Source organism: Mobula hypostoma, chromosome 15 (genome assembly GCF_963921235.1).
Source record: "Mobula hypostoma chromosome 15, sMobHyp1.1, whole genome shotgun sequence".
Lineage (NCBI taxonomy): Eukaryota > Metazoa > Chordata > Chondrichthyes > Myliobatiformes > Myliobatidae > Mobula > Mobula hypostoma.
Genome location: NC_086111.1, coordinates 12477465 through 12504243, shown reverse-complemented (window position 1 = coordinate 12504243; position 26779 = coordinate 12477465). Strand labels below are relative to the sequence as shown.

At 43.0% G+C, this 26779-nt stretch overlaps 1 protein-coding gene across 3 annotated transcripts in view; it reads left to right on the top strand.

The window, feature by feature from the left end:
• Positions 1 to 26779, top strand: part of ift122 (intraflagellar transport 122 homolog (Chlamydomonas)) — a 191326-nt gene that overhangs the window by 110614 nt on the left and 53933 nt on the right. For all 3 annotated transcript variants that reach the window (XM_063067746.1, XM_063067745.1, XM_063067744.1), the window contains exons 21-24: positions 18656 to 18796; positions 19533 to 19630; positions 23528 to 23628; positions 24891 to 25056. In XM_063067746.1, the coding sequence (XP_062923816.1) occupies positions 18656 to 18796; positions 19533 to 19630; positions 23528 to 23628; positions 24891 to 25056 (506 nt within the window). The remainder of the gene's footprint in view (positions 1 to 18655; positions 18797 to 19532; positions 19631 to 23527; positions 23629 to 24890; positions 25057 to 26779) is intronic.

Here is a 26779-nt window from a genome sequence, read left to right as displayed (position 1 = left end):
CTAGCTGCCCCTGTCCTACCACAAATCCCATATAACTGACCTTCGCATAGCTGAATTCACTTTCTGCGAGGTTCACTGTCAGGCTGGCTTCAAACAGCCGTTTAAACAGTGCCACACTGTGCTCCTCCCACGTGTCACTCCAGACCACTACGTCGCCAATATACGCTTCTGCGTTCTTTAGCCCTTTTGTCACTGAATTAATCATCCTATAGGGGTGTTGCTCACCAGGCTGACCTGATGTGACAACAACACCATGTCCCGGCTCTTTGCATTGCCTCAGGACATCTGGACATACGTGTGCGTGCCGTTTAATTAGCTTTGGCGGCAGCTGGCTTTGTTCGGGGGTTAAGTGAGAGAACTCATCAGCAAAGTTGGTCAACACAATAGACTTCTCCCATCTGGTCAGCACCATACTTACCTTTTCAAAGTGGGTCCTCCCCTTATCAGGTGGCACCCTAGCCTCATTAATTTTCGTGATAACACCGACTAGGTTTGTTCGCCTATCGTGGCAAGCTGTTAGCATATCAAAAGCCTCTAACTGTGTTAACTCACGTCTACAATAGTCAATAACATCCTTCCTCCTGTGTGGCCAGTAAAACTCTTTCATGATTCTACCGACTGTTTTCCTCCCCCCAAAATGTCCACTGAGGGGTATCTTGTGGGCCAGGTTAAGAATCTCATCCCCATAAATTTTTGGCACCACCCCCCATTCCTCATCTGCGGGCCCGGTACTTGGTCTCCATTTCTTCCTTAGTACTCCCTCCTCCACACAATAGCCCACTGGCTCCCTTTTTAATTCTGCTTCGGAGAGAGCTGTCTCCGTCAAAACCATCAGCTCCTCGTCTCGCTCCTGTGCCTGTACACATTCCTTCCTTGCTAATGATAAATCTACCTTAATTTCCATTTCACTACACTGCTCCTCATTTTCTAACCCCTTCTGATACAAGGCTGGTAAAAATGTCTCTGTCAATTCTATCATTACTTCGGCAGCCTTTTCGGACACACGCCGAGTCACTGCGCAAACGGGATAAACCTGTGAGTCCATGGGCGGGGCCTCGATGCTGGCAGGCTGGTTTGTCAATCTTACTGCTGGGTACACCTCTCTGCCGGCGAGGTCATTACCGAGTAAGACCTCCACGTCTTCCATCGGTAGTTCGGGCCTCACCCCGATCGTGACCGGTCCAGAGACCAAGTCGCTTTTTAGGTCCCTTTTCCAACGCCTTTTATCACCCTGACCTCCCCAGTCTGGGTCTCTGAACTAAAGTCTAACACACTCTTTAATATCAATGACTGACAAGCTCCAGTGTCTCTCCAGATCCGTGCTGGAACTGGGTTTAACCCCTCCTTCACCGACACCAATCCGGCCGAGGTAAACTTCTCACGTCCTTCCTGAACTTTATCAGACCTCTTCTCTCCTAGCGGTTTGCTTACCAGCTCAATACAGCCAGTCAGAACCGTCGTTTTCCCTTTTCCCGTCTCCTTCTTTGGGGCAAAGCATCTTGGACGCAAAGTGTCCGACTTTCCCACAATTATATCATACAACCCCAGGAGACTTCCTACCAAACTGCTCCCGGTCTACCTTATCCTTCTCATTAGTCCCCGGCTTACTTTCTGACTTTTTTGGCGGACTCTCCCTGCCGTCTTGACTACCCTTCTGGTAGCCTTTACTCGGGGCAAACTTTGTTTTATGTGTCAACGCGTACTCATCCGCTAACTTAGCAGTTGCGGCTAAAGTGTCTGCCTCTTTCTCATCTAGGTAGGGTCTCATACCTTCAGGGACACAACCATTAAACTGCTCAATCAGGATGAGCTGTAGCAGTCTGTCATAATCCCCATTGACCCCTTTTGAGGCGCACCAACGCTCACAATATGTCTGCAGCTCACGGGCAAACTCTAAATACGTGCGGTCCCCCTGCTTCCTCACATTCCAGAACCTCTGCTGGTATGCCTCCGGGACCAACTCGTAAATCCTGAGTATGGCCTCTTTCACCACCTCATACCTCTGGGCATCTTCTGCGGACAAAGCCGAGTAAGCTTGTTGGGCTTTTCCTTTAAGTACACTCTGAAGCAAAACAGCCCACTTATCCCTCGGCCAGTCCTGACTTGCAGCAACTTTTTCAAAATGGAGAAAGTACCGATCAACATCAGTCTCATCAAATGGGGGAACCAGCCTAACCTCCTGGGTGGCCCTGAACCCTCCACCTTGGTTCGGCATGGGCTCCTGCGCTGCCGTCATCTTTAACCTCTCCAGCTCAAATTCCCTTTCCCTCTGTTTCTCCAACTGCCTCTCTTCTCGCTCCAACTGCCTCTCTCTTTCTTGCCGTTCTAACTGTTTCTCTTCATGTTCTAGCTGCCTTACCCGGAATTCGTGCTCGAGTCTCAATTTTTCCATCTGCACCTGTACTGCGTCTCCACCAGGTTTTCCAATAGATATCACCTCCAGCTCCCCTTGGGGAAACACACCTTTAGACACATAATGCTCTATGATAGCTCTGTACATCTCCTCTCTCCTCATGGTCTACCTCCCCTTAAAAAGATTCAACCATTTGGCCACAGCTACCAATTCTGCTTTCCTGGCATCCTCTAATGCCTCCAAGGTCAGCGCCTTTAGAAATTATTCAATCTCCATTTCTGCTGTTTGCTTTTTCTTTCTTTCAGGAATTTTAACCCAATCAATTTACCCCGTCCCAAATTTAGCGTTCAAAATCCCGGACGAGAACCCCACTTATGTTACGTACCCCGTAACTGGGTTGCCAAACCAGCAGAAATGGACCACTTAGTTGGAGTCTGGATTACTGGAACTAAGTTTTATTAAAGAAATAAGTAACACAGTACTCTAATCGTAAGGATATAAATGCAACAGGTTAGCAATGGTAAAACACACATGTACACAGAACTAGGATAATAAGAATCAATCAAGCTCTATCGCAGTCTAGGGGTAAAATGATCAGTCTCAAGTGACGCAGAGTTCAGTTCAGTTTAGTTCAGTTCGCAGTAATCGCTGTTGTGCCGTTAGAGAGAGAGAGAGAGAGAGCGAATGATGATATTCAAATCGGATTCAAACAGACCTTTTGATATTCCTCGCAGTTGGCTTTTGGGCAAGCCCTTTGTAATGTCTTCCGAGGTCACCGACTGTGACCCCTCCGTTCCAGATACGATCGTTCTTCTGCGGTGAACCCGGCACCCAGGCAAGGGTGGACACACACACCAGGTTCCCGCCGATCGTACCTTTTCACCCTGTGCGTCTATGGTCAGTCCCATGACCAGACCTCCAAACTTCCACCAACTTGTGGGGGCACACTGCACTTCCAGGGTCTCGTTATCTTGTGGTGTCGTGGTGTGTCACTTGCCTTAGCGAACCTGTTCCTTTTATCCCCCTGCTGGGGTATCGCCTGTCCATCAAACTTCAAACAGTTCAGGTTCAAAGCAACCGGTCTGACAATACTCGGAACTGTGTCTCTTTTTGTTAATCTCTCTCCTCTCTCATTAACATTTGGAATGTTTCTCTCTTTGTCTCTCTTATCAGCATCAATCTTCTGATAACTTGGTCTTTTGTCACAATATATAACAAAGTAACAGCTTGCAGACATCCCACCCTGCAAAAACTCATTTCAGAGAGGTAGCACCATCAATTTGCAGGAGACTCCTGGAACTTCCGGGACAAGTGGGATGTCTGCAATAGAGTAGCTCCTTAGCAGCTAGCCAGTAGTTTAAATAACGTTAGCTAGGCTAATGAACGAACGACACCTGTTAAGCTCACCTCAACGTGTCTTTTACAGTCTTAACCCACCATGGGCAATAGAAAAGTCACTGTTGCAAACAGTGCAGCAAGCAACACTGTCATTATTTTTGACTCCTATTAGGCAGGAGTACACTTTACAGTAGTCTGGGGTGAAGTACACTTTATATTTTCTTTTTGGAACACTCTGCCATGGCGTGCTCCTTCTCTCTCTCCCGCACGTACTCTCTCGCGCTCGCTCGCTCTCAAAAAAATTGATTTCTGGGATATTGTATATAATTTTCAGGCATCAGGGAGCCACTATTAATATGTGGGAGACTCCCAGAACTTCCGAGAGAGGTGGGATGTCTGAGCTTGGGTGCACATTCAGCAATTTTTCTGAGAAAGTCTGCAAAAATGTGTTACTTCCCATGAGGAACAGGAACTAATGGCATGTGAAATTTAGAAGAAAACAGCACAGATATTGGAAAAACAAAAACACAAGACGTTGGAAATACTCAGCAGGTCAGGCCACATCTGTGGAAAGAGAAATTGTTAACATTTTAGGGTGAAGACGCATCTTCAGAATTGGGAAGGAGACAGAGAAAGCTTGTTAAGCTGGAAGGGGGATGTGTCTGATGGTAAAGTTAGCATGACTATGGCAATGAAAATATCTCCATACAAGGGACACAAGTTGAAGATTTACTGTTTAAGGGAATGGCTAACTACTCAGGTGTTCATTATAGACGGTGAGGTAGACAGGAGAGTCTGAGAAAGAAACTGAGCCAATAGGAAAGTAAAATCAACAGAATATAAAAACATAAGAAATAGGAGCAGGTGTAGACCATCCGGCCCATCGAGCCTGCCCCACCATTCAATAAGGTCATGGCTGATCTGTCCATAAACTCAGCTATTTAGTGAAGAAGCCTCCACTGCTTCCCTGGGCACAGAATTCCACAGATTCACCACTCTCTGGGAAAAACATTTTCTCTTCATCTCTGTCCTAAATCTTCTCCCCTGAATCTTGAGGCAATGTCCCCTAGTTCTAGTCTCACCTACCAATGGAAACCACTTTCCTACTTTTATCTTGTCTATCCCTTTCAAAATTTTGTATGTTTCTATAAGATCCCCTCTCATTCTTCTGAAATCCAGAGAGTATAGTCCCAGGCGACTCAGTCGCTCCTCATAGGTGTTAACCCCTTCATCTCTGGAATCAACCTGGTGAACCTGCCTCCAAAGCCAATAAATCCTTCCTCAAGTATTGAGACCAGAACTGCACACAGTACTCCAGGTGCGGTCTCACCAGTACCTTGTACAGTTGCAGCATGACCTCCCTGCTCTTGAATTAAATCCCTCTAGCAATGAAGGCCAACATTCCGTTTGCCTTCTTAATAACCAGTTGCACCTGCAAGCCAACTTTTTGCGATTCACGCACAAGCACTCCCAAGTCCCTGTGCACAACAGCATGCTGCAGTCTTTCACTATTTAAATAATAATTTGCTCTTCTATTATTCCTTCCAAAGAGGAGGATCTCGCATTTACCAACGTTGTATTCCATCTGCCAGACCTTGGCCCACTCACTTAACCTATCTATATCCCTCCGCAAACTCTCCACATCCTCTGTACAATTTGCTTTTCCACTCAGTTTAGTGTCATCAGCAAATTTTGCTACGCTACACTCAATCCCCTCTTCCAAATCATCAATGTAAATGGTAAACAGCTGCAGGCCCAGCACCAACCCCTGCGGCACCCCACTCACCAATGACTGCCAACCAGAGAAACACCCATTTATACCAATTCTCTGCACAAACACGAGGAAATCTGCAGATGCTGGAATTTCAAGCAACACACACAAAAGTTGCTGGTGAACGCAGCAGGCCAGGCAGCATCTCTAGGAAGAGGTACGGTTGATGTTTTGGGCCGAGACCCTTCGTCAGGACTAACTGAAAGAAGAGCTAGTAAGAGATTTGAAAGTGGGAGGGGGAGATCCAAAATGATAGGAGGGGGAGGGATGAAACCAAGAGCTGGACAGTTGATTGGCAAAAGGGATATGAGCCTTTTGATGTGAGGGATAGGGTCTGCTGCATTCACCAGCAACTTTTATGTGTGTTGCTTATACCAACTCTGTTATTCCTCTTCATCCTCCTGTACCTAGTCGGTAACCCACACTTCAGAATTGATCGCTTTCTGCCGGGCTTTGGAGAACCAGATTTTTGGTCTCTGACCACTAAGCACCGAACACTGTTAAATATTCGTCGGTTGCAATGTACATTCCACAGTTAAAATAAGTTCTTCTTGCGACACAGCTGGAAGTTTCAAGCCGAAAGACACATTTGTTGACCGAAGAGCATTAGCAACTTTAAATTCCTTAGTGTTATCATTTCAGAGAACCTGTCGTGGGTGTAATTACGGGCCATTTCAGTTTTTTTTTAAATGGCCAACCACTTGGGAGCGGAGGAGCTGAAGACAGTCAGTCAGCTAGCGCACTATAAAAGAAGTTTAGTCTAGCAAAGCGGCTGTTGACAGAGCTGAGAAGGAGAGGAATTGTGGGATACTTTTTTAAATCGGCCTACCAATTGGGAGTGGAGGAGCTGAAGACAGTCGGTCAGCTAGCACTCTATAAAAGTCTAGCGAAGCGGCCATTGTCGGAGTGGACTGAGTCAGAGTGGGACAGCTTTGGCTCAACAGGCATAAACAGGCAGAGGTGATGGTAGGTTCCAAATTTCAGTCCTGGGTATGACTCTAAGCTGCAACTGGTAATGAGGCTCTGATTGGGGACTTTCAGAGCTTTGGTGAAAGTGGAGTTACCCCTTAGTCATTCATTGCTCCCAGGGCCGCTCTGATCTGGAACGGTAGCACCTGCAAGGGTTCCTGCTTAGGATACGAGCGAAGGCCAACAGTGGATCAGGGAGGTTCAGTAACTGAACTTATGACAGAGAAGGCGGATGAGCTATGACCTCAAATGTCAATGGCTATAGTATAGGCGGATGAACATTTGGGAAGAGAAATGGCGATTTCTTTAGTTCGCCCAATGGTAGACAATAGCAAACCACCATTGCTATTTGCTAGGAAAACCATGGTCAAACTCACAAAATGTATCACACAACAACAGCGTCAGGACGATCTTCAAGACAACTCTGAAGATGCTTCGCTCGGTAGGGTTGATTCTGGCCAGCAGGGGATCCCTGACCGTCATCAAGCTACTGGTCATAAAATTCAGGTAACACAAAAGAAAATTATTGCCACTTGGAATGTAAGAACCCTGTATCAAGCAGGAAGATTGGACAATGTGATAAATGAAATGGAAAGACTAAAGATTTGCGAAGTTCATTGGATAGGTGCTCGAACATGTCAGATTAGAAATGAAACACCAGTTCATTCTTGTGGAACATCCCATACTAATGGATTAGAAATTCTAATGGATGAAAACATGGCAAAAAGTGTTTTAGGACATTGGGCAAAATTGGAAAGAGTGCTCCTTGTTAGATTCCGAGGACAACCATTTGATTTAGCAATTGTACAGGTATATGCACCAACAACAGATGGAACAAATGAAGATATAGATAAATTCTATGAAGAGCTTGAACAAGCAAAGAATGGATGCAAATCTCAAGATACTCATTGTCACGGGAGATCTAAATGCTAAAGTAGGACAAGGTGCTGATGGAAATACCATAGGAAAATTTGGACTAGGGGAAAGAAATGAGAGGTGAGAAATGGGTGGAATGGTGCAAGATGAATAACCAGATCATTATGAATACCTACTTTAAAAACCATCCAAGACACTTGTGGACCTGGAAAAGTCCAGGTGATAACACTAGAAATCAAATTGACTTTAGTACTATAAACCAAAGATTTAGAAACTCAGTGACTCAATGCAAAACATATCCAGGTGCAGACTGTAATAGTGACCATAACCCAGTAGTATGTCATGTAAAAGTAAAACTTAAAAAACTAAAGAAGCAAAAACCTGAACAATCCCTTGACTACTTGCAATTAATTAAAGAAGAAAACTCAACAAAAATTTACAATTGAAGTAAAGAATAGATTTCAAAGTCTAGAAATATATTTTATAATTTATACTTTACTGTGGCCAAACAATTGGTACTAGAACGTACAATCATCACAGTGATATTTGATTCTGAGCTTCACACTCCCTGGATTACAAATATTAAATATTAAAAATAGTTAAAATTAGTAATTATTGAAAATTTAAATTATAAATCATAAATAGAAAATAGAAAAATGGAAGTAAGGTAGTGCAAAAAAAACCGAGAGGCAGGTCCGGATATTTGGAGGGTACGGCCCAGATGCAGGTCAGAATCCGTTCAACAGTCTTATCACAGTTGGAAAGAAGCTGTTCCCAAATCTGGCTGTACGAGTCTTCAAGCTCCTGAACCTTCTCCCAGAGGGAAGAGGGATGAAAAGTGTGTTGGCTGGGTGGGTCGTGTCCTTGATTATCCTGGCAGCACTGCTCCAACAGCTTGTGGTGTAAAGTGAGTCCACGGATGGAAGATTGGTTTGTGTGATGTGCTGTGCTGTGTTCACGATCTTCTGCAGCTTCTTTTGGTCTTGGACAGGACAACTTCCATACCAGGTTGTGATGCACCCTAGAAGAATGCTTTCTGCGGTGCATCTCTAAAAATTAGTGAGGGTTTTAGGGTCAGGCCAAATTTCTTTAGTTTTCTCAGGAAGTAAGGCGCTGGTGGGCCTTCTTTGCAGTGAACTCTGCTTGGTTGGACCAAGTTAGGTCATTTGTGATATTGACCCCGAGGAACTTAAAGCTTTTGACCTGTTCCACTTGCACACCACCGATGTAAATTGGGTCGTGCGGCCTGCTACTCCTTCTGAAGTCAACAACCAATTCCTTCATCTTGCTGACGTTGAGGGATAGGTTATTGTCTTTGCACCATGCCACCAGGTTCTTAATTTCCTCGCTGTACTCAAACTCATCATTACCCGAGATACGGCCGACAATTGTTGTGTTATCAGCAAACTTATATATTGCGTTTGATGGAAACTTGGCTACACAATCATGGGTGTACTGTGAGTACAGCAGGGGGCTGAGTACAAAGCCTTGTGGGGCACCGGTGCTCAGAGTGATTGTAGAGGAGAGCTTGTCCCATATTTTTACAGGCTGGGTCCTGTCTGTGAGGATCTATTGAAGATGATAGCAATCATGTAGTCATAGTCATAGTCATACTTTATTGATCCCGGGGGAAATTGGTTTTCGTTACAGTTGCACCATAAATAATAACTAGCAATAAAACCATAAATAGTTAAATAGTAATATGTAAATTATGCCAGGAAATAAGTCCAGGACCAGCCTATTGGCTCAGGGTGTCTGACCCTCCAAGGGAGGAGTTGTAAAGTTTTGCAATTTCATGTAGAAATGAAATTTAACTCTCTAAAGGATGCCTTGGTAGAATCAGCAAAGTCAGTGATTCCTAAAAAAGAGAAAAGCACAAAGAATAAATAGATGACAGATGAAATCAAAAATCTAATGGAAGAAAGGAGACGGAAGAAAGCAAATCCTATGGCAGTGGTCCCCAACCACCGGGCCGCGAGGAAACAATATGATTTGGCGATATGAAACGATATGAGTCAGCTGCACTTTTCCTCATTCCCTGTCATGCCCACTGTTGAACTTTAAGGCACGTGAGGTCATCAGTGACCCAAGACGCAAATGACCCAAGACATGCAAAGGAATGGGTCCATGACCCATTTGTGAATGTTTCCAGTGAATCTTCCATGTCAGCGCGGGAAGATCAACTTCTCAAGCTTGCAAATGACGGTGGGCTGAAAAATATGTTTGACATAACATCTCCGCTGGCATTCTGGATCAAAGTCGAGGCTGAATATCCTGAGAGAGCCACGAAAGCACTGAAAACTTTGCTTCCATTTCCAACATATTTCTGCAAAGCGGGGTTTTCTGCAATGAATGCAACGAAAACTAAATTGCGGAATAGACTGGACATAAGGAACCCCCTTCAAGTTAATGCTGTCTCCCATCACCCCTCGATGGGACCGTCTTGTTGCAGGAACAGAAGCCCAGGGCTGCAACTGATGCAGCAATATTGGTGTGTTGCAGTGATTTTATATGTTCGTACGAGGAAAATATGCGCTGTGTGTTTAACATCCAAACGTTACTTAAAATGTTATGATGCTATTGACTTATAAGTGACTTATAATTCAGTGGTCCCCAACCTCCGGGCCGTGAAGAATGCAGCGGTACAGCGGTGGCCAGAACGCCCCCAGCGCACCTTTAAGAAAATACCAAAATAAACAAGCTAATTAATTAGATGTTGCCCGGCATGTAAATGTTGGCCCAGATCAGAGGCGATTAAGGTGTGCTGGGTGTGTTCTGGTCACCACTGCACCGCTGTATTCTTCATGGCCCGGAGGTTGGGGACTGCCATTATAATTGACTTATCACTATATTCATGAAAGGAAAATATGCGCTGTGTTTAATATTAAATTAACTTTGTTAGATATTTAGAAATGAAATTGAGTGTATTAGCCACTTATAAGTGACTTATAGTTATCACCTATATTCTAGTCGTGACTAACAACCGCCCCCCTGGGTCGGCCGGTCCGCAAGAATACCGCCAATATTAAACCGGTCCGCAGTGCAAAAAAGGTTGGGGATCTCTGTCCAATGGAATATAAGCCCTGAGATTTAAAAGATAAAAGATTATGTCAAAAAGCCAAGAAGAATGTTTAAACCAGGAATGTGAGCAAATAGAAAGAATCCCTATTACTGATGGACTGAGTATATTCAGGAATTGTTTGAAGATGTTCGAGGCGAAAAACCAGAAATTAAGAAAAACATTGGAGGTCCAAGTATTTTAAAATCTGAAGTTCATAATGCAATAAATAAGCTGAAGAAAGGAAAGGCAGCAGGTCTTGATGAATTAGTAATATAACAAATAATCGCCCTTGAAGATTATGGAATTGAAAAACTTACTGATCTAATCAATAAAATTCATGAAATGAGGACTACTTATCACCCTATCATCCCGAACCTCACCATCAAACCAAATATTAGCATCCCAGGTATCTGGGTCATCACCCCATAAGATCGCCCTTCATTGATTCCAGTTGTCAATTAGCTCTTCGTTTTGCTTCCTGCTACCAGAACTTGGCCAGGCGGCAGGCAATTTTGACAGTCTTTTCCTCCATCTCCTCAGCCCAGGACTGCGCCAACAGGTAGTGCAGCACTGATTCAATACTCCACCTCATTTTTAAGGTTCCCTATTTCCTGTTCTTTCTGAGAGATTGTCTAGTTTATAATGTTGCTGTTTTATAATGGCCAATGGCGGGCTCCCCCTCTTGTTTGGGAACCCTAACCCCTCTAGTACAGACACAAGATGGTGTCCAATCCACCATCTTGTTCATCCAATCCACTGATGCATCATGGTCGGCCAGCAACTTGGCCAGGCTGCCAAACCTCACTTAGTTATTGGGGAACCCCGGTACTCGGTATTCTTCGCATGGGTGTGGTTTTCCTTCTTCCTCTTACTTCTAAACTTTCTATTGCAACTGCCAAATACTAAATACAATATGTTCTCGTATTCAACTTGATGAGACAGAAAGACACAAACCCCAATTATCTACTTAGAACTGCAAAACCATGTTTATTAGGACAGAATAGAGCAAGCATTAAAATACTTATCTAGGCGAGTGCAGGTCCCTCTCACTGTGGGTTCTGTTGTCCCGTAGCACTGTTCATGACCAGCCCGTCGGTGAAGCCCTGAAAAATGCCAAACAAGGCCTCCGACTGCTCTACTTTTATACCTTTTCCATTGATATGATGCTGCAGTAAGTGGACTAACACATAGCACCATCTTAAACCACTGAACCAGAAGCAATCATCACTTGTCACTTGTCATCACTCTTCACAAGTCCCACCCCTGTGTTTATCCAGCATTCATGTTCTCATGGCTATTCCCACAGTTCTGCTTCTCACGGTGTGTTCCCATAGAAGTAATCAACGCTCCTGCAGCTGGTTCTGTTACATTCAAGGCCACAGTGGTAGTGAGACATTCAACAAGCATAAAGATTAACAATACAACAGGCAAGGTTTATTCCTTGGAACGTAGAAGACTGATAGGTGATCTTATAGAGATGTACAAAATTATGAGGGTCATAGGGTGAATGCATTCAGTCTTTATCCCCGGGATTGGGGGAAAGAAGGCATAGGTTTAAGGTGAGAGGGAAAGATTTAATGGGACGGTGAGAGACAACACCCATTTATGCAAAGGCAGTTATTTATGTAGAATGTGCTGAGGCAAATACAGTAAGTTTTAAAAAATAGCTCAGACAGTATAGGAAAGATTTAGAATCATATGGGCCAATTTCATGAGATAACTTGTTCATCATCGGCCATTTGGGCTGAAGTGCCTATTTCCATGCTGTATGACTCGATCACTTTTTGACTATTTTTCTTATTGAAATTATATAGATTTAGTTAATTCGCTTTTGGAGTACTATTTTGGTTTCCATTTCCCAGTAAAGATAAGCTTCAAAAGAAAGTATCAGAGGTCTAATAGACCAATTTCACCAGATAGAAACAGAGAAAACATACAGCACAATACAGGCCCTTCAGCCCTCAAAGCTGTGCCGAACATATCCCTACCTTAGAACTACCTAGGCTTTACCTATTTCTAAGCTCCATGTAGCCATCTGGGAGTCTCTTAAAAGACCCTATCGTTACCGCCTCCACCACCACCGCCGGCAGCCCATTCCACGCACTCACCACTCTCTGCGTAAAAAAAAAAACTTACCCCTGACATCTCCTCTGTACCTACTTACAAGCATCTTAAATCTATGTCCTTTTGTGCTAGCCATTTCAGCCTTTGGGAAAAGCCTCTGACTATCCACACGATCAACGCCTCTCATTATCCTGTACACCTCAATCAGGTCACCTCTCATCCTCCGTCGCTCCAAGGAGAAAAGGCCGACTTCACTCAACCTATTGTCATATGGCATGCTCCCCAATCCAAGCAACATCCTTGTAAATCTCCTGTGCACCTTTTCCATGGTTTCCACGCCCTTCCTGTAGTGAGGCGACCAAAACTGAGCACAGTACTCCAAGTGGGGTCTGACCAGGGTCCAATATAGCTGCAACATTACGCCTCGGCTCTTAAACTCAATCCCAAGATTGATGAAGGCCAATGCACCGTATGCCTTCTTAACCACAGAGCCAACCTGCGTAGCAGCTTTGAGTGTCCTATGGACTCGGACCCCAAGATCCCCCGATCCTCCACACTACCAAGTGTCTTACCATTCATGCTATATCCTGCCATCATATTTGACCTACCAAAATGAACCACCTCACATTTATCTGAGTTGAACTCCATCTGCCACTTCTCAGCCCAGTTTTGCATCCTATCCATGTCCCGTTGTAAGCTCTGACAGTCCTCCACACTATCCACAACACCCTCAACCTTTGTGTCATCAGCAAATGTATTAACCCATCCCTCCACTTCCTCATCCAGGTCATTTATAAAAATCAAAAAAGAGTAGGGGTCCCAGAACAGATCCCTGAGGCACACCACTTGTCATCGGCCTCCGTTCAGAATATGACCTGTCTACAACCACTCTTTGCCTTCTGTGGGCAAGCCAGTTCTGCATCCACAAAGCAATGTCCCCTTGGATCCCATACCTCCTTACTTTCTCAATAAGCCATAGAACCATAGAAACTACAGCACAGAAACAGGCCTTTTGGCCCTTCTTGGCTGTGCCGAACCATTTTCTGCCTAGTCCCACTGACCTGCACACAGACCATATCCCTCCATACACCTCCCATCCATGTATCTGTCCAATTTATTCTTAAATGTTAAAAAAGAACCCGCATTTACCACCTCGTCTGGCAGCTCATTCCATACTCCCACCACTCTCTGTGTGAAGAAGCCCCCACTAATGTTCCCTTTAAACTTTTCCCCCCTCACCCTTAACCCATGTCCTCTGGTTTTTTTCTACCCTTGCCTCAGTGGAAAAAGCCTGCTTGCATTCACTCTACCAATACCCATCATAATTTTATATACCTCTGTCAAATCTCCCCTCATTCTTCTACGCTCCAGGGAATAAAGTCCTAACCTATTCAATCTTTCTCTGTAACTGAGTTTCGCAAGTCCCGGCAACAACCTTGTAAACCTTCTCTGCACTCTTTCAACCTCATTTATATCCTTCCTGTAATTTGGTGACCAAAACTGAACACAATACTCCAGATTTGGCCTCACCAATGCCTTATACAACCTCATCATAACATTCCAGCTCTTATACTCAATACTTCGATTAATAAAGGTCAATGTACCAAAAGCTCTCTTTACGACCCTATCTACCTGTGACACCACTTTTAGGGAATTTTGTATCTGTATTCCCAGATCACTCTGTTCTACTGCACTCCTCAGTGCCTTACCATTAACCCTGTATGTTCTACCTTGGTTTGTCCTTTCAACGTGCAATACCTCACACTTGTCTGCATTAAACTCCATCTGCCATTTTTCAGCCCATTTTTCCAGCTGGTCCAAGTCCCTCTGCAGGCTCTGAAAACCTTCCTCGCTGTCTACTACACCTCCAATCTTTGTATCATCAGCAAATTTGCTGATCCAATTTACCACATTATCATCCAGATCATTGATATAGATGACAAATAACAATGGACCCAGCACTGATCCCTGTGGCACACCACTAGTCACAGGCCTCCACTCGGAGAAGCAATTCTCTACTACCACTCTTTGGCTTCTTCCATTGAGCCAATGTCTGATCCAATTTACCACCTCTCCATGTATACCTAGCAACTGAATTTTCCTAACTAACTTCCCATGCGGGACCTTGTCAGAGGCCTTACTGAAGTCCATGTAGATAATATCCACTGCCTTCCCTACATCCACTTTCCTGGTAACCTCCTCGAAAAACTCCAATAGATTGGTCAAACATGACCTGCCATGCACAAAGCCATGTTGACTCTCCCTAATAAGTCCCTGTCTATCCAAATGCTTGTAGATTCTGTCTCTTAGTACTCCCTCCAATAACTTGCCTACTACTGACGTTAAATTTACTGGCCTATAATTTCCCGGATTACTTTTCGATCCTTTTTTAAACAACGGAACAACATGAGCCACTCTCCAATCCAACAGCACCTCACTTGTAGACAGCGACATTTTAAATATTTCTGCCAGGGCCCCCGCAATTTCAACACTAGTCTCCTTCTTCCAGTTCAGAACCTCAACCCTAGGACCAGATCTATCCTTGTCCATGATCAAGTTGAAACTAATGGTGCTATGATCACTGGAACCAAAGTGTTCCCTTACACAGACTTCTGTCACTTGTCCTAACTCATTTCCTAACAGGAGATCCAATATTGCATCCCCTCTAGTTGGTCCCTCTATATATTGATTTAGAAAACTTTCCTGAACACATTTTACAAACTCTAAACCATCTAGACCCCTAACAGTATTTAGTAAGTGCCTTGCATGGGATACCTTATCAAATGCCTTGCTGAAATCCATATACAGCTCTACCTTCATCAATGTGTTTAGTCACATCCTCAAAAAATTCAGTCAAGCTCATAAGGCACGACCTACCTTTGATAAAGCCATGATGACTATTCCTAGTCATATTATGTCTCTCCAAATGTTCATAAATCCTGCCTCTCAGGATCTTCTCCATCAACTTACCAACTACTGAAGTAAAACTCACTGGCTTATAATTTCCTGGGCTATCCCTACTCCCTTTCTTGAACAAGGGAACAACATCTGCAACCCTCCACTCCTCCAGAACTACTTCTGTCCTCATTGATGATGTAAAGATCATTGCCAGAGGCTCAGCATTCTCATCCTTTGCTTCCCACAATTGCCTGGGGTACATCCTGTCCAGTCCCGGTGACTTATTCAACTCGATGCTTTCCAAAAGCTCCAGCACATCCTCTTCCTTAATATCTACATTCTCAAGCTTTCCAGTCCACTGCAAGTTGTCTCTACAATTGCCAAGATCCTCTTCCATAGTGAATACTGAAGCAAAGTATTTAATAAGTACCTCTGCTATCTCCTCTGGTTCCATACACATTTTACCAATGTCACAATTGATTGGTCCTATTCTCTCATGTCTTATCCTCTTGCTCTTCACATACTTGTAGAATACCTTGGGGTTTTCCTTAATCCTGTCCGCCAATGCCTTCTCATGGCCCCTTCTGGCTCTCCTAATTTCATTCTTAAACTCCTAACTGCTAGCCTTATAATCTTCAAGATCCCTATCATTACCTAGTTTTATGCACCTTTCGTAAGCTTTTCTTTTCTTCTTGACTAGCTTTACAACAGCCTTTGTACGCCACGGATCTTGTACCCTACCATCCTTTCCATGACTTATTGGAACATACCTACCCAGAACCCCATGCAAATATCCCCTGAACATTTGCCACATTTCTTCCGTACATTTCCCTGGGAACATGCGTTTCCAATTTATGCTTCCAAGTTTCTGCCTGATGGCCTCATATTTCCCCTTACTCCAACTAAGCGTTTCCCTAACTTTTCTGTTCCTATCCCTCTCCAATGCTATGGTAAAGGAGATAGAATTGTGATCACTATCTCCAAAATGCTCTCCCACTGAGAGACCTGACACATGACCAGGTTCATTTCCCAATACCAGATCAAGTACAGCTCCTCCTCTTGTAGGCTTATCTACATATTGTATCAAGAAACCTTCCTGAACATACCTAACAAACTCTACCCCATCTAAACCCCTCACTCTAGGGAGATGCCAATCAATATTTGGGAAATTAAAATCTCCCACCACAACAACCCTGTTATTATGATTTTATGATTATGAAGACATGTAGTCCTCTTTTATTGTCATTTAGTAATGCATGCATTAAGAAATGATACATTATTTCCTCCAGTGTGATATCACAAAACACAGGACAAACCAAGACTGAAAAAACTGACAAAGCCACGTAATTATAACATATAGTTACAAACAGTGTTAACAATACCATAACTTGATGAAGAAGTCCGTGAGCACAGTAAAGTTCAAAGTTTCTCAAATGTCCCACATCTCACGCAGATGGGAGAAGGAAGAAAAATTCTCCCTGCCATGCCGACCATAATCCGACTCTGAGTCATCTGAAAACTTCGAGCTCTGATCGGCTCTCCGACACTGAGTACTGAGCGCCATCTCTGTCCGAACGATTCGACCTCCTTGTCGGTTGCCAAAAGCAGGCAAGGCCAGGGATTTTGACGTCTGCCCTCCGAAAGATTCACGACCACACAGTAATGACAGCAGCGAACGGCGTTTCAGAAATTTCTCCAGATGTTCCTCTGTGCTTTCATGTCCATTCTCCATCAAATCAGAATTGTCCACGGCCCCTATTTAACAGATTAGATATCATTTTTCATCAGAGAGCTCGTGTGGCGCGCTGCCATCTTCTCCTTTCCAGAACCTGTCTCCCTATTTGCTTCTCGATGTCCCTGTTACTATTGGGTGGTCTATAAAAAAACACCCAGTAGAGTTATTGACCCTTTCTCATTCCGTACTTCCACCCACAGAGACTCCGTAGACAACTCCTCCATGACTTTCCCCTTTTCTGCAGCCGTGACACTCTTTGATCAACAGTGCCACACCCCACCTCTTTTGCCTTCCTCCCTATCCTTTCTGAAACATCTAAAGCCTGGCACTTGAAGTAGCCATTCCTCTCCCTGCACCATCCAAGTCTCTGTAATGGCCACATCATAGCTACAAGTACTGATCCACACTAAGCTCATCCGCTTTATTCATGATGCTCGCATTAAAATAGAGACATCTCAAACCATCAGACTGAGTACATCCCTTCTCTATCACCTGCCTATCCTTCCTTTCTCTATTTGTGAACCAGCCTCCCTTTTCTCCGTCAACTTCAGTTCAGTTCCCACCCCACAGCAATTCTAGTTTAAACTCTCCCCAATAGCCTTAGCAAACCTTCCCACCAGGATATTGGCCCCTCTGGGATTCAAGTGCAATCCATCCTTTTTGTACTGGTGACACCTGCCCCACAAGAGGTCCCAATGATCCAGAAATCTGAATCCCTGCTCCCTGCTCCAATTCCTCAGCTGCACGTTTATCCTCCACCTCATTCTATTCCTATACTCACTGTCACGTGGCACAGGCAGTAATCCCAAGACTACTACCTTTGAGGTCCTGCTTCTCAACTTTTTCCCTAACTTCCTGCAGTCTGTTTTGTGGTGATTCGTAGATAAATGATCCATTAAAGCGATATTCCCTGGACTCAGGGTAGAACCAAAAGCCAAGCTGACTAGAAAAGCAGTAAGAAAAGTGGTGAAAATATTCTGCATTAGGTATTGATAATCTTTGTAATTTTAGAGGGTTTTGAATGTTTGGTCATTGAGCTTCCTCAATACAGACCAGTAGGTTTTTGAACACCAAGGTTTAAGGCATCCGCTAGTCTTGCGAGACCATGGATCTGCACTTGGAAAGTCTTCACTCTCCTGGGCAAGGTTGTATGGAAGACCAGCAGTTGCCCATGCTGCAAGTCTCCCCTCTCCACGCCACCGATGTTGTCCAAGGGCCGATACAGCTTGGCACCAGTGTCGTCGCAGAGCACTGTGTGATTAAGTGTCTTGCTCAAGGACACAACACGCTGCCTCAGCTGGGGCTCAAATTCACAACCTTCAGGTCGCTAGTCGAGTGCCTTAACCACTTGGCCATGTGCCTACTTAGTGCCACATGGACACCAAGGAAACCAAACATATATAGGGATATTCTGCAAAGGCAGAGGACAGAGATAATCTTACTAATATACTGTAAGTAGGGGCATGTGTTAAGATCTTGTTCATAATGTCAGAGTAGGATCAAATAGATAAAAAGCCTATTTATTTTCTGACAGATTTCTGAAGCTTTGATTTATTGTGTTTTTTATGGATTCTTTGTTCTTTCTCCCAGCATTTCACAAAGCTGGTCAGCAGGATGAGGCAGTTAAAGTTCTGGAACAGTTGACCCACAATGCGGTTCTGGAAAGCCGGTTCAATGATGCAGCCTATTATTATTGGATGTTGTCTATACAGTGCCTAGATATAGCTCGAGGTAAGCTTGTAGTAGTCATTAGCTCTTGACTGTGCAATGTCCTGATAGTGGAGCTAATCGATCCTTGGCTCAACCCATAAGTCCTTGTTGCTTCACAAGCATTTGCATAACTTTAACTGTAACTGTCACCTTCTAGTGGTTTTATTGTTTACAGTGAAGCTTGTTTAGAAGCTGTTCCACTCTAGTCCTGAAACTGCTCACAGGCAGTTCTTCCTCTCTATTTTTGTAAATAGTTGTGCCGTTATTTATCTTCATCTGACCTTGGATGAGACCACTTTCTTTAAACAATTACATCCTATTAAATTTTGGTTGCAGTGTTTTAAACATAGAACATAGAATAGTACAGCACAGTACAGGCCCTTTGGCCCACAATGTTGTGCCGACCCTCAAACCCTGCTTCCCATATAACCCCCCACCCTAAATTCCTCTATATACTTGTTAAAGGCTGTGAAGACATGAAAGCTGACCCCAAAATTTGTGTCAAATCAATGCTGAAGATACCATGGTTTTGGTATCAAATGCAGGCTCTTCAGAACTATGGTGTGAAAAGAAAATGTGTTTGTCATGCGAGAGAAGATGGAAGATATGGATAAATAGGTTTAAATACAAAGTAGCAGAAGTTTATAGATCCTAAAGGTACTTTTCTGGTCATTTGCAAGTAAGTGTGTACAGCTGAATTTGTTGTTTATGAGTAATGTAATTCCTTTAAAAAAAAGTATTGTAACGTATTTAACAGAAAACAAGGAAAAGCAACTCGAGATGATTAAGAAGTTTCACCACTTCCAGCATCTAGCAGAGCTCTACCATGCATATCACTCAATCCAGAGGTATACGGTAAGAAGCGTTTGAAGATTCATTTCATAAATGAAGCTCAGAGTCCTTGTAATCGGCAGTTTTGAAATAAATCTTATTATTAATCTCTAATTATCCTTGACTAATTTTCTATGTCACTTCTAAAAATTTTGTGGTACAGATTGCTGTGTCATATAATGGGTCCAGTGGTGACACAGCAGATAAAATACCAAACTAGTAACCAAATGTAGGGAAGAACAATCCAAAAACCTGAGCCTATAATTTACCAGCAACTTCACAAAATGCTGGAGAAACTCAGCAGGTCAGGCAACATCAATGGAGGGGAATAAACAGTTCACATTTTGGTCTGAGACTCTTCATTAGGTCTGGAACAGAAGGGGACAGAAGCCTGAATGAGAAGATGGGGGGAGGAGGGAAAGATAATCAAGATAACTGTGAGTGTCAGTAGGTTCCACCAATCACTTCTCAGCTTCTTGTATTATTCTCCCTCAATCCACCCAATAATCTTCCCCTCATCTGGTCTCACCTACCACCTGTTAGCTTGTATTTCCCACCCCTCCCCCCATTCTGGCTTCTGCTTCATTCCTTTCCATTCCTGATGAAGGATCTTGGCCTGAATCATTGACTGTTTATTCCCTTCCATAGGTTCTGTCTGATCCGCTGTGTTCCTCCAGCATTTTGTGTGCCTTGCTCAAGATTTCCAGCAGCTGTAGAATCTCCTGTGTTTATATATTTCATCACCACAATTATGGATTTTAAATTCAATTAATAATTTGGAATTTTGAAAAACAACAATTAGCCTTTGTTATAATGCCTGTAGAAACTATTGATTTGTCACAAAGGTGATCAGATTCATTAATGCCCTTCACGGAGGAATTCACAGAGCCCGTCAGTTGAACCATTATTATATTTTAAAAAAACAACTGGGGTAGAACTCCTGGAATAATTCTGGCATTGGATCTGGACGTGCAAAATTGCTTGCAGCAATCTGAGCTTTGCAAAGTGCTCCTTACAAACATCTGGAGACTAGCAACAATTGAAGCAACGTAATCATATTTACAGGGTCATATTTTCAAACAATGTATCAGATGCTGTCATCACGATTCTGGATACATCCTGTTGCACCAGCAGGATGCACCCAGCAGAGTTGATGGAGTACTGAGATACAGGTAGGAAGCAGCAACTTTTGATTTCCTCAACATTGACTCTAGACCCTACAAAATCAGGTCAAATAAGAGCAAGGAAATTTTCTTCTTGTTCACTGACTGCCTGGTTCTCTTGTTTTTGATACCCTGACCATGGGATATAGATTCTGAGTACCCTATCTATGCCTCTCATTATCCTATATAGATCAACAGGCTATTCCTCAGCATCCTTCACTGCAGGGAAAGACGAGCACAGCCTATCCAATCTCTCTCCATAACTAAAATCATTTGGTCATAGGATACAGGCCCTTCAGCCCAATTTGTACATGCCTATCATGGAGTCCTTCTAACTAGTCCTGTTTGCTTGCATTTTGTCAAAATCTATGTAACTTCCTCCCTCCGTGTATTTAATCCAGATGTTTTATGGATGTTATTGCTCTACCTGTCTCAGTCACTTTCTCTGACATATGCATACCACCTATGGTTAAAAAGTACTTCCTCAAGCCCCTTTTAAATATTGCACCTCTCTGCCCCTTAGTTTTAAATTCCGCTTCCCTGGGTAAAAGACCATGTCCATGTATCCCGTTTATACCCATCCTGATTTTATACAATCTCCTATGCTCCAAGGAATAAAGTCCTAATCTCCCTATAATTCAGGTCCTGGAGTCCAGGTGACCTTCTAATGAATCTCTTTTGCCCTCTCAACAGCAAAATATTTTTCCAATACTGTGCGACCAGAACTGCCTACAGTACTCCAAGTTCAGTCTAGCCACTGTTTAGTAAAGTTTTAGCATAATTTTCTAACTTGTGTATTTTGTGCCCTAACCCACGAAAGCAAGCAAAGCCGCCTTCACCATCCTATCTTTCCTATCACTAAAATGATAGGCTGGCAAATGAGGCATGTGGCATGTTTGCCTTCATTGGTTGGAACATTGAGTACAAAAATCATGAAGGCATGTTGTAGCTGTATAAAACTTTTGATTAGGTCACATTTGGAATATTGTGTGCAGATCTGGTTTGCCATGTTACAAGAAGGATATGAAGGCTTTGGAGAGGATACAGAAAGTATTATCTGTAAAGTGAGGCTGGACGTACTTGGATTGTTTTCTCTGGAGATTGGGAGGCTGTGGTGCAACCTGATAGAAGTGTAACCCTCTCATATACAAACTTGGCTCATTAGGTAACTTTACTAACAGGCACTTGACTCAGCAGTGAGAAGGCCACCTTTCATAAACAACACATATCTAGGATGGATATGATTTGGGATTCATCCAAACAGGAAAGTTAGGATGTTCCGATTAATTCCGATTGATTGTTGCGAATGCTGTGTAAATACTGCCCCATGCAAATTTATCATTCGCCTGAAAAATAATGATCATGCACCAACATAAAATTACAAAGGAAATATATTTATCAAATTTATCAACTTTAACAAACGGTTACAGAAAAGGAAAAGAAAAATAAAAGGGCCCATGACAGTGCACATAAACATTGGAGCTCGGTTCTGAAGTAAACCCATGTTCTGCATGAAGGACACCAGCAACAGTTCAGACTTCCCTCAGAGACCATTTCAAACGAAACAGCTAACTCAGTATTGGCACTTCCTCCTTTGAACCATTCGTCTACACAAAGCACTTCTTGCATTAGGGTCTCCCCTTTTGGTGGGAACCCCTGAACATCTTCCACTTGTGCTCCAGTCTACAGCTCTTGTCAAAGGACCTCCAACTAGACTACTGTCCTTCAGAAATCTCATTTGCCCAGCTCTATAGAATCTTCTCTTGCATCCCACTAGGCAGAACATTACAACATGTACCCAGACAGTCCTGGTTGGCCGACGCAACATTCCTAAGTTGAGCAACATGACTCCCTATCTTTAGCAGAAGCCGAACACACTTACTAGCAGGACACACTGCTTTTACAGAAAACTGCTAAAACAAAAATCACAACCAAGCAATAGAAATCTTAACCAGGGCATTATAGAAATGTATAAAATTGTGAGAGGCATGTATAGGGTAGATGGTCTTTTTCCCCCAGGATGGAAGTGTCAAATACTAGAAGGCATGGCTTTGTGAGAGGGAATAATTTAAAGGAGATTTGTGAGGCAAGTTATTTTTACACAGAGAATAGTAGTTGCCAGGGGCGGTGATGGAAACATGCAATAGTAACATATAGGGGTAGTTAGACAAATAGACAGTGTGTGGAGAGATATGGACCATATGCAGGTGGTAGGAGTAGTTAGGTTGGCATTGCAGTCAGCATCCAAGTTATCATACTAACACTTATTCAGGTTCTAATTTGAAATTATTTCTTATACTTATTGCTTATTTGCTGTCTTGGATAAAAATGAGTTCTGTTTGAAGTAGCGGCACTTATGTCTTAGACAGTAAATATACAATAAGCACAAATAAACCTGGACTCAATGCTCTTAAAGGCTTCTTTGTTGCATATGCATTTGTATCATAATTGTACTTACAATCACTCACCAGTGCTTTGAAAAAATAAATCAGTTATTTGCTTACAGCACCATAAAGGTATTCAGCCTATTCTGTTTCTTTCTGGGAGGAATGAAGTATGTGCAACATCTCCTTCAAATTAATTCTAAGCTAAATTTGACAACACATTAAATGTACATCATTGATTTTAAAGCTTACTTTATTACAATAATTCATGTTTACTCTTTCACTTCTAAATGGCTATATAATGGAAGGAGAGAATAAGTAGCAAAAGTGAATCAGAAAGTAGCTCTGAAATTATCATTTTATTTTTGTTGCAGGATGAACCTTTCAGTTCCCATTTACCTGAAGCACTTTTCAACATTGCACGGTTTTTATTACACAACCTTACTAAAGAAACTCCCTTGGGCATCTCCAAGGTGTATCCTTTTTTCATCTGAACTGTTCCTGCAACAATAGCTTATAATAGATTGATCTGGTTGTTTGGTTACATTTATGTTTGACGCTGCTGTAATCAATACAAGAATGATGAAACTAACATGATTTATTTGCCATTTAGTTAAATGTCTATATTATCTGTGTAATCTATACTCCAGACTTGCAGTATTCTATCTGACTTAAGCTTTCCATTTTTGAACCCTTTATGTTTCTCTACATGAATGAGAATTTAAAAAGGAGCATTTGCGGGCTTTCAAGCAGCACACATAAAAGTTGCTGTTGAATGCAGCAGGCCAGGCAGCATCTCTAGGAAGAGGTACAGTCGACGTTTCGGCCCAAAACGTCGACTGTACCTCTTCTTAGAGGTGTCTGTCACTGTGGCTCAGAATGGAAGTAGGGAGAAGAGGATTATAATAATGATGGGGGTTCCATACTTAGAGGAGTAGACACGAGATAGAGTCACCCTAATGGTACGTTGCCTCCCAGGTTCCAGGGTCAGGGATGTATTGGATCAGGGGGAGGGTGAGCAGCCAGAAGTCTTGGTACATATGGGCACCAATGACACAAGTAGGAAAAGAGAGGTCCTGAAGAGAGAATTTAGAGAGTTAGGTAGAAAGCACCACTGGTTGCATGAAGAAACTGCCCCTGATGTCCTTTTAAATTTCTTCCCTCAGTGGGGTTGAGAGGTATAATAAATCAGTCATGATGGAATAGTGAACCAGACTCGATAGGTTAAATTGCGTAAACTCTGCTCCTATGTCTTGTGGTCTATTTTATTCCAGTGTAAAGCATAGAACAAGTCTTCAAATGGATATGGACAGCTAAGAGAATTTGGCATAGACATAATTGATACATAATAATTCAGGGAAGTCAGATGTATAGCTGAACACAATTTTATTTATGCACAACATTCTGTCACATGCAGTTCTATAGCAATTGTTGATATTCACTGATGAAGGGCAGGATTACAGGCAGATTTTTGCCATGTAAATTAATTAGTGCATTCTGGTCACAATATCCAAGTCAGCACTGACGAGAAATCTGATTTTTGTGCCATTCCAGTTGTTATCTTCACAAGTCTGTTCAATCAACCTCACCCTTACGGATGGAAATGATATTAGTAATTAGAAATCAGGATGCTATGTTAAAAGTGAGAGCAGCAAAGATTTACTATTGGACTGTGTACTTTCATGTACAGTGAACAGAAAAACGGCTGTGCACCTTTTATTCCTTAACTATTACAAGTAATACTTTATTTGCTCTTGCCAAGCAAAGTAAAGCCTTGGGTGCATACAAATTGGCTCGGCACGCTTATGACAAGTTGCAGGGCCTGCGCATCCCTGTCAGATTCCAGGAGTCTATTGACCTGGGCAGTCTGACAATTCGATCCAAGCCATTCCATGACAGTGAGGTGAGGAATGTATAGTTTTTTCTTTCTATATTATCATGTATTGCATTGTACTGCTGCTGCAAAGTTAACAAATTTCACGACACATGCCGGTGATAATAAGTCTGATGATTGATCCTGAGACAACAGCCATGATCTCCATGGCATGACACTGTTACAGCTCGGGGCGTTGGAGTTTGGAGTTGAGTACCAACATCATCTGTAAGGGGTTTGTTTGTCCTCACCATGAAACATGGGTTTCTGGGTGCTCTGGTTTCCTCCCACAGTCCAAAGATCATAAGACATAAGAACAGAATTAAACCATTCAGCCCATCAAGTCTGCTCCGGCATTTCATTATGCTGATCTCAGATCCCATTTAACCCCTTATACCTGCCCTCTCACCCTTGATAACACGTCCGATTGGGAATCTATAAATTTCCCCTTTGAATGTATCCGTGGACTTGGCCTCCACCGTAGTCTGTGGCAGAGCATCCACAAATTCACTCTTTGACAAAAAAAATTCTTCCTTACATCTGTTCTACAGGGTCGCCCCTCAAATTTGAGACTGTGCCCTCTAGTTTTGGATACCCCACCAGAGGAAACATCCTCTCCACATCCACCTTATCTAGTCCTTTCAACATTCGGTAGGTTTCAATGAGATCCTCACACATTCTTCTAAATTCCAGTGGGTACAGGCCCAAAGCTGCCAAACACACTTTATGTGTTAACCCCTTAAATCCTGGAATCATCCTCGTGAACCTCCTCAGGACTCTCTCAAATGACAATGCATTCCTTCTGAGATAAGGGGTCCAAAACTGTTGACAATACTCCAAGTGTGGCCTGACTAGTGTCTTATAAGGCTTCAGCATTATCTTCTTGTTTTTATATTCTAATCCCCTTGAAATAAATGTCAACATTGCATTTGCCTTCTTTACCACAAACTCAACCTGTGAATTAACCTTCTGGGTGTCTTGCACAAAGTCCCTTTGCACCTCTGATGTTTGAGTTTTCTTCCCACTTAGATAATAGTCCGCACTATTGTTCCTTTTACCAAAATGCACCATTGTATGTGTGTACATATATATGTGTGTGTGTGTGTGTGTGTGTGTGTGTGTGTGTGTGTATATGTATATATAATATCTGCCACATTTTTGCCCATTCTTCCAATTTGTCTAAGTCCTGCTGCAATTTCATTGCTTCGTCAGCACTACTACCCCTCTGCAACCATTGCCACAAAACCATCAATTCCACTATCTAAATCATTAGCAAACAATGTGAAAAGCAGATGTCCCAATACTGACCTCTGAGGAACACCACTAGTCAGTGGCTGCCAACCAGAAAAGGCTCCTTTATTCCCACTCACTGCCTCCTGCTTGTCAGCCATTCATCTGTCCATGCAATATATTTCCTGTAACACCATAGGATTTTATCTTGGATTATAGGATTTTAAGATGTACTGGTTAGCAGGTTAATTGGTCATTGTAAATTGTCCTGTGAATTGTCCTTTGTCAAGACCTTGGCCTCAATACCTCCTTGTGCAATTGGATCCTCTATTTACTCACTTGCAGACCCCAGGCAGTTCAGATTGGCTACAACGTCGACTCCACAATCCCTGTCAGCGCAGGTGCACCACAGGCTATGCGCTTGGTCCCCTGCTCTGCTCCCTTTACACTTATGATAGTGTAGTTCAGCACAACTCCCGTGCCATATTCAAGATGCTGACGACACCACTGTCATAGGCTGAAT